The following is a 7899-nucleotide window of genomic DNA, read 5'->3' on the forward strand; positions in this document are numbered from 1 at the left end:
AGTATGACATGAATCAGAGAGTGAGAAAGGGGAGCCAGAGGTCAAGGGAACAATTGTCAGTATCATCGTTGATTCTTTCTGTCTCTCACCATTAGAAATTCTTTGCGGGGAGGTGAGATTGACAGTAGTGGGAATCTGCCTGGAGAAGTGGGGCACACCTCATCAACAAGGATATCTGCATAATGAATATTTGTATACCTAACCCCGAATTGTACCCCACATCTTTAAAATAAAAGATTTAAAAGTTAAAAAAAAAAATCAAAGCAAACTCAGAAGAAACTAAAGGAGTAAATCCTTGTGACTTTGGATTAGGCAAAGTCTTCTTAGATATGATACCAAAAGCATAAATGACAAAAGAAAAAATAAGTAAATTGGACTATATAAAAATTTTTAAATGTTGTGCTTCAGCCGGGCTCGGTGGCTCAGCCTGTAATCCCCCACCTTTGGGAGGCTGAGGTGAGTGGATTGCCTGAGCCCGCGGGTTTGAGACCCGCCTGGGCAGCAAGACCTCATCTCTACAATAAATCAAAAAATCAGCCGGGTGTGGTAGCACATGCCTATAATCCCGGATACTTGGAAGGCTGAGGCGGAAGGATCACCGGAGCCCAGCAGGTGGAGGCTGCGGTGGCTGGGAGCGGCCACTGCACTCCAGTCTGGGTGACAGAGTGAGACTCCAACTCAAAAAAAAAAAAAAATGTTGTGTTTCAAAGGACACCATCAAGAAAGTGAAAAGAGGCTAGGCACAGTGGCTCATGCCTGTAATTCCAGTGCTTTGGAAAGCCAAGAAAGAAGGATTGCTTGAGGCCAGGAATGTGAGACTAGTCTGGGTAATATAATAAGACCCCATCTCTACAAAAAATAATAGAAGAAAAAGAAAGTTAAAAGACAATCCACAGGAGAAAATATTTGCAAATCATATATCTGATAAACGACTTGTATCTAAGATATATAAAGAATTTTTAAAACCCAAATAAAAATACAAATAACCCAGTTAAAAATGGGCAAAGAACTTAAATAGACTTTTCTCCAATAAGCAACAGGAAAGGTGCTCAACATTGCCAGCCACCAAGGAAGTGCAAATCAAAAATTACAATGAGATAAAGTGAACCACCACCAGGATGCCTATAATAAAAAAGATAGATTACAAGTATTGGTCAGTATATGAGTAAGTTGTAGCCTTCATACACTGGTGGTGGGACTACAGATGGTACAGCTCCTTGGATAACAATCTAGTAATTCCTCAAACAGTTAAACACAGAATTATATATGACCTGGCAATTCCAGTCCTAAGTAGAGAAATAAAAGCATTTGTCTACACAAAAATTTGTAAACAAACGTTCATAACATTTATTACTCCTAATAGCCAAAAAGAGGAAACAACTCAAATGTTCATCAACTGATGAATGGATAAGTAAAACACAGTATATCCATATAATGGAGTATAATTTACCATTAAAAGAGATAAAATACTGATACATGCTACTACATAGATAAGCCCTAAAAACATGATAATAAGTGAAAGGAGGCAATCACAAAAGATCACATATTATATGTTCCCATTTATATGAAATATCCAGAATAGGCAAATCTGTAGAGACAGAAAGTAGATTAGTAGTTGCCTAAGGGGATATGGGGGGTAACTCCTAATTGGTACAGGATTTCTTTTTGTGTTGATGAAAATGCTGTAAAATGGACTGTGGTAATGGTTTAACAATCCTGGATGTATTAAAAACTACTTGTACATTTTAAATGGATTAATCATAAGGAATATGAATTATACCTCAATAAAGATGTTATCTAAGAAAAACAAAACAGCCTAAAACAAAAGAGTACAGGGTTTGAAGTCAGACAGACCAGGATTTGAATCTTAACTTCAAGTACTGACTAGCTATATAACCTTGGGCAAGTTACTTAATAACTCTGAGTCTTAGTTTCTTATATATAACATGGAGATAATACTTGCCTCACATGAAGTGTACAGGAAATAGATGCAAATACAGTGTCTTCTATTTAACTATATGCATCTGAATGAATGCAGCAAGCCACAAAAAAAACCAGAAAATATTATTACATGTTCTTCCTCTTGCTCAGTTTGGCCATGTGCTCTACCTTGGAAGCTAGCAAGATAATCATATGGTTCTCCCTGACCTTTTAACATTTTGCCCTTGTCTCTATAATTCAATAATCTCAATTCTGTCTTTTAGCTTGTTCATCAAGCTCTCTTCAATAAAAAAATCTTATATTTACTCTAATATGTACTTATTTGTTAGAAATTTAATATGTTTTTAAAATTATCTTTGTTTTAAAAAATTATAAGAGTTATTTTTGTTAGTGCTCTAATGCAAGTTGCATAGCTTTGACTATAAAGTCTAATTTTTCTGTATGGCCATCAGTTTTAGTGTGCAATTTTGAATAATATAAGGTTTTTCAGGAACACAAAGCAGAAAATGCCGATACATGTTAAAACACAGTACATCAGCAAACTAGTAAAAGCACTGAGGCCTTTGTATCAATATTAAGAAGTAAGGAAAATAGGAACAAGAAAAAAAGGCAAGAGAGGAAAACCAAGATTCAGGAAATCTGTGTAAATATTAATGATCACAATGTTTATTCTAAACTTCTATTATAAAACTCTAGTAGCTTCTGAATAAATTGTTACTGCATGAGAGAAAAATCGACATTAATACACACACACAAAGTCTGGAGATGAGCAGTTCATGGCTGGCAAAGAAGTTCTACAATTTGTCAGGGACTAAGGCTCCTCTGCTCCACTCTGCCATTACCAGATTTAGTTTTTGTCAGCATAGTCCAAGCCTGGAGCCAGTCATTGCATTCATATTCCAGCAACAGGAAGTGAAAGGAGAAAAGCATGCCCCTTCCCTTTAAGGACACTGCCCAGAAACTGCATAAGCTTCTTTTGCTTATAACCTATTGGGACGAAGAAAGTCACATGGCTACATCTGGCTCCAAGGAAGCTGAGAAATACAAATTTGATTCTGGGTGAACTACAGATTCGACCTCACTTCCCTTGAACTCTATCTTGGTACTACAAAATGAATGGAATGTCAGATATGATGAAGGTGACCATTCCTTTAGGACCTCCCATGTCTCTCCTATATGAATCTTTTGTTTGAGCCAAATTAGCCTAATCATTACCCTCTCTGAGTACTTATTGCATACTCCTGCTGCTGTGCCTTCAGACATGTTTCCTCATCCGAAATACTTTCTCTCAAGTTACTTTCTCCTTCATTACCCAGCCCAAGCACAATTCCTACCTCTTTATGAAGCTGACCTCTTCTACTTACAAATGTACAGCCCTACCATACTAACTCATAAATGAAAAGAGATCTTAGAGATCATCTCGTATCTTGTTATTCAAAGCTGGTCTTTGGACCAGCAGCATCGATGACACTTAGAAATAGACTAGAAATGCAGAATCTCAGGCCCCATCACAAACTGACCAATTCAGAATCTGCTTTTTAATAAGATCCTCAGGTGGTACAGTAAAGTTTGCAAAGCACTTATCCATCATCATACTGATAAAGAAAGTGAGGGTTGGAACTATAATGACTAGTCAAGTAGTTAGCACTTGACTTTTCTAGTCACGACTTGAAATCTACATCTTTTAATTCACAGTGCAAAACTTTTTTCATTACACCTTTCTGCTTCCTCATTATTTGGGAGTTTACTCATGCTTTGTAGTAGGCTTTATGTTGGTCATCTTATATTCGAATTTAATTATTGCATTGCTAATTTTTTCTGTTTATATATTACCTTCCTAACTTGACTTTAAAATTCTGAGTCAACAGAAATGGTATATTGGACTTAAATGGCGTTTTGTTTCTTTTAAGCACAACTTAAAATAATTTAAATGACTAAAACTTGAAAATGTGAAAAATAATGAAATCCATTCTGGGTCTGATTAGCATTCTGTGTATGAAGTGAAGCAACAAGATAAATTATTAAATTTACGCTAAAATGTCTACTTTATGTCTACATTAACAATGTCGAACAGGCTAGATGGACTTCCTCATAATATGCTCTATGTGCCTATCTCTTGTCATTGCACTTTGCACATTTTATTGTCATTATTTATAAAGCTCTATTCTCTGTTTTCTTGTGTTTTTTAAAGGTAGAGATAATGTCTTATTCATTTTTCTACCTTGTATCCAACACACAGGATAGTACTCAAATATTTGACAAGTCACTGAACTAATAATAAATAATGTTTCAACCAAATACATTAGAAAATAGCTTTACATCTGCACTTATACTATAGAAAAAGATTAATTTTAATACAAAGAACTTTCTTAAAAGTATAATAATTGCTTTATTTTCGTGTCTTTTGTAACACTAATGCATAGAGAACACTTATGATAAATGTGGGAAGGATAAAAAAGAGATATAAATCACTTCTATTAACCACTGCTTTGTGGTTCAAATTAGGACTTCTTCTTCAGATAAAAGAATAAAATCCATGAAGAGATAAAGGAAGAGATTTTCCCTCTTTAAGTGTCTGGAGGATGTATTGCTTATCTTCTTCTAAATGTAAAAGGGAAATTTAAGATTAAGGACACATACTTCTCAAGGAAATCTTCCACAAAGAGACTTGCTTTCCACTGATCCAAGACTGAGGTGTCTGTCATTCCCCAAATGGAAACAGCTGAGACTAGAAAAATGGTAAACATTAGCTTCCATAATTTTATTTTATATTTAATATAAGGAACCCAAACATTAACCTGCAACCCCTCCTCCCGACTTCCCACTACAACAGCTATAGTCAGAACAACATCACCTGAACATACCCTCCCCTCATTCCTGAGTTGGGACTTCACATTTGTTTGAAAGATTGTACCTCATATCTTCATCACGGCTACCTTCTTATCACTCAGGTCTCAGCTCAAATGTCCACCTCTTCAGAAAGATGTCTCCCTAACTCTTAGGAAATAGCACTCTCTACTCCTGAAATTTCATATCCCATTACATTATCATGTCTTCTTCTATACATTTATCAATATCAGATATGAGTTTATATATGTTATGGTTTTATATGGTTTTATTGCTGCATCTTCCTTATGAGTCTAACTTCACCAACTATATATCTTTTATTTGTTCTATTTAAATATTGTATAAGATTTCCAATTCCTAACTTAGTTACCTAAATTCCATAATAAAAATATTAACTTGTAAATGCCTTCGAATTCTGTTATGAATAAATGCAGTAAGTTTTTAATGAGCAAAGCACTGCATATTCTTAACAATTACTGTGAAAAACTCTGACATAATTTGCAAAACAAATATTTAGAAATAAAAACAAACATACCTCTTGTCCAAGGCCTCCTAAAGTTATTATCAGTAACTCCTATATGATCGTTTTCATCTTGATATAAACATGAAGGGATTCGAAGCAATAAAGCATCTCTGCAAAACTTCTTTCTAACTACATTCTGTGTAAGAAAGTAAGATCATGAAGTCCTTTAATATTATCTACCAATATTCAGAATACTAAAAATCTCTTTAAATTTATATACTTTTCTTTAATAGTAGCACATGCTTATTGTAAAATATAAGCAAGCCTCAGTTTATTGTGCTTCACAGATACTGTGTTTTACAAATTGAAGATCTGTGGCAACCCTATGTTAAGCAAATCTATCAGTATCATTTTTGCAACAGCATGTGCTCACTTTGTGTCTATGTCATATTTTGGTAATTCTCACAACATTTCAAACTTGTTTTATTATTATATCTGTTATGATGATCTGTGATCAGTGATCTTTGATGTTACTCTTATAATTGTTTTGGAGTGCCATGAACTGTGCCCATATAAGCTGGTGAACTTAATCAATAAATGTGTGTCTTCTGAAAAAAACAGTCTTCTATTGGGAAAAGGTGCCAACTAGGACTTTCATAGCAGAGAGAAGTCAATAGTTGGCTTCAAAGGGCAGACTGACTTCTTAGAGGCTAATGCAGCTGCTGACTTTAAATTGAAGTCAATGCTCACTTACAATGCTCACTTACAATCCCCAAAATCCTAGGGCTCTTAAAAATTATGCCAAGTCCACTCCGCCTGTCCTCTAAATGAAACAACAAAGTCTTGATGACAGCACATCTCTCTACAGCACGGTTTACTGAATATTTTAAGCCCACTATTGAGACCTGCTGCTCATAAAAATAGATCCTTTTCAAAATATTGCTGCTTATTAACAATGTACTTGATCATCCAAACTCTGACGGAGATATACAAAGAAATGAATGTTTTCGTGACTACTAACACAACATCAATGCTGCAGCCCACAGATCAAGAAGTCATTTCAACTTTGCAGTCTTATTACTTAAGAACTACATTTTGTAAGGCTATGACTGCCATAGATAGTAATTCTTCTGATGAATCTGGGCAAAGTAAATCAAAAACCTTCTGGAAACGATTCACCATTCTGGATGCCTTTAAGAACATTCATGATCATAGGAGAAGGTCAAAATATCAACATTAATGGAGTTTGGAAGAAGTTGATTCCAAGCCTCATGGATGACTTTGAGGGTTTCAAGACTTCAGTGGAGGAAGCACACAACTGCAGTTGTAGCGAAAATAGCAAAAGAACTAGAATTAGAAGTGGATCCTGAAGATGTGATTGAATTGTTGCAATCTCATGATAAAACTTGAATATGAGGAATTACTTTTTATAACTGAGCAAAGAAAGTGTTTTCTTAATATGGAATCAACTCCAGATGAAGATGCTGTGAACATTGCTGTAATAAAAACAATGGATATATATTTTGTAAACTCAGTATATTATAACTACATACTTGCTTCCCTCAGTTATGAAGGAATAATAAAACCTGAATATGCCATTATGTCTGTTTTATTTCCTGTAAAATGTAACACAGTTTTAGTTATATTGGAGTAATTTTTCCCCTAGTAGATTGAGCCAGTGTTATAAAGAAATAAAAATTTAATTTGTCAACTAAAATCAGGAGAACAATGAATTGTTGTATGACAACTACTCTAATTACCTTCTTAACAACATGCTTGGGCTCAAATCTCAGCTCTGACATTTATAAAAGCTATTTAACTTCTTTGGACACTAGTTTCCTAGCTTATAAAATTGTAAAACTTGTATAATAACAGTATCTACTTTATGGAATACTTATGATGATCAGATAGTATAACCCATCAGTAGAGCAAAGTTTCTGGCTAGTAAGTGGTCAGTACATGCTATTAATGCTATTTTATCATAAAGACAACTGGTATTGCCTTTTCTCCACTTCTCTCAAGAACGATTACACCAGATTGTTAATAAAAGCATTCCAAACTTGCCAAGAGTTTCAATTTTTTTCTCCTGACAGTTTTAGATTCATTTTAATTGTTTAATTTTAATGTTTAATTACTTTAATTTAATAACTGCCTACCAAAAGTGGCATTTTTAAGGTATAGTCATTGTGGAAAGTAATTTTAAATGAACCTAAAAGTAATTAGACTAGGGATCAATCTAAAGATTACTGCAAAATTATCATATATAAATTGAGCATCCCTAATCCAAAAATCTGCAATCCAAAATGCTCCAAACTCAAAACTTTTTGAGCACCAACAAGATGCCACATGGGTGGCTGAGATAGTGATGCCTTTGCTTTCTGATAGTTCAATATACACAAAATTTGTTTCAAGCAAGAAATTATTTAAAATATTTTGTATAGAATTACTGTGAGAATGTCTGTAAGGTATATATGAAACATAAATGAATTTCATGTTTAGACTTAGATCCTACTCCCAAGATATCTCATTATGTGTATGTAAAGATTACAAAATTCAAAACACTACTGGTCCCAAGCATTTTGGATAAGGGATACTTAACCTGTATTGAATGCAAATAACTTTTTTTTTTTTTTTTTTTTTTTTTTGTT

The 7899-nt window shown here is 34.2% G+C and overlaps 1 protein-coding gene across 1 annotated transcript in view; it reads right to left on the bottom strand.

Annotated features, from left to right (window-relative positions):
• CUNH9orf84 (chromosome unknown C9orf84 homolog) overlaps window positions 1-7899 on the bottom strand; it is a 118122-nt gene that overhangs the window by 107488 nt on the left and 2735 nt on the right. Inside the window, exons 3-4 of the mRNA XM_008065563.1 lie at window positions 5324-5447; window positions 4582-4669 (exon numbers count right to left, since the gene is read on the bottom strand). Coding sequence (XP_008063754.1) covers window positions 4582-4669; window positions 5324-5447 — 212 coding nt within the window. The remainder of the gene's footprint in view (window positions 1-4581; window positions 4670-5323; window positions 5448-7899) is intronic.

Source organism: Carlito syrichta, unplaced genomic scaffold (assembly GCF_000164805.1).
Source record: "Carlito syrichta isolate Samal-C Ts95f unplaced genomic scaffold, Tarsius_syrichta-2.0.1 Scaffold308663, whole genome shotgun sequence".
NCBI lineage: Eukaryota > Metazoa > Chordata > Mammalia > Primates > Tarsiidae > Carlito > Carlito syrichta.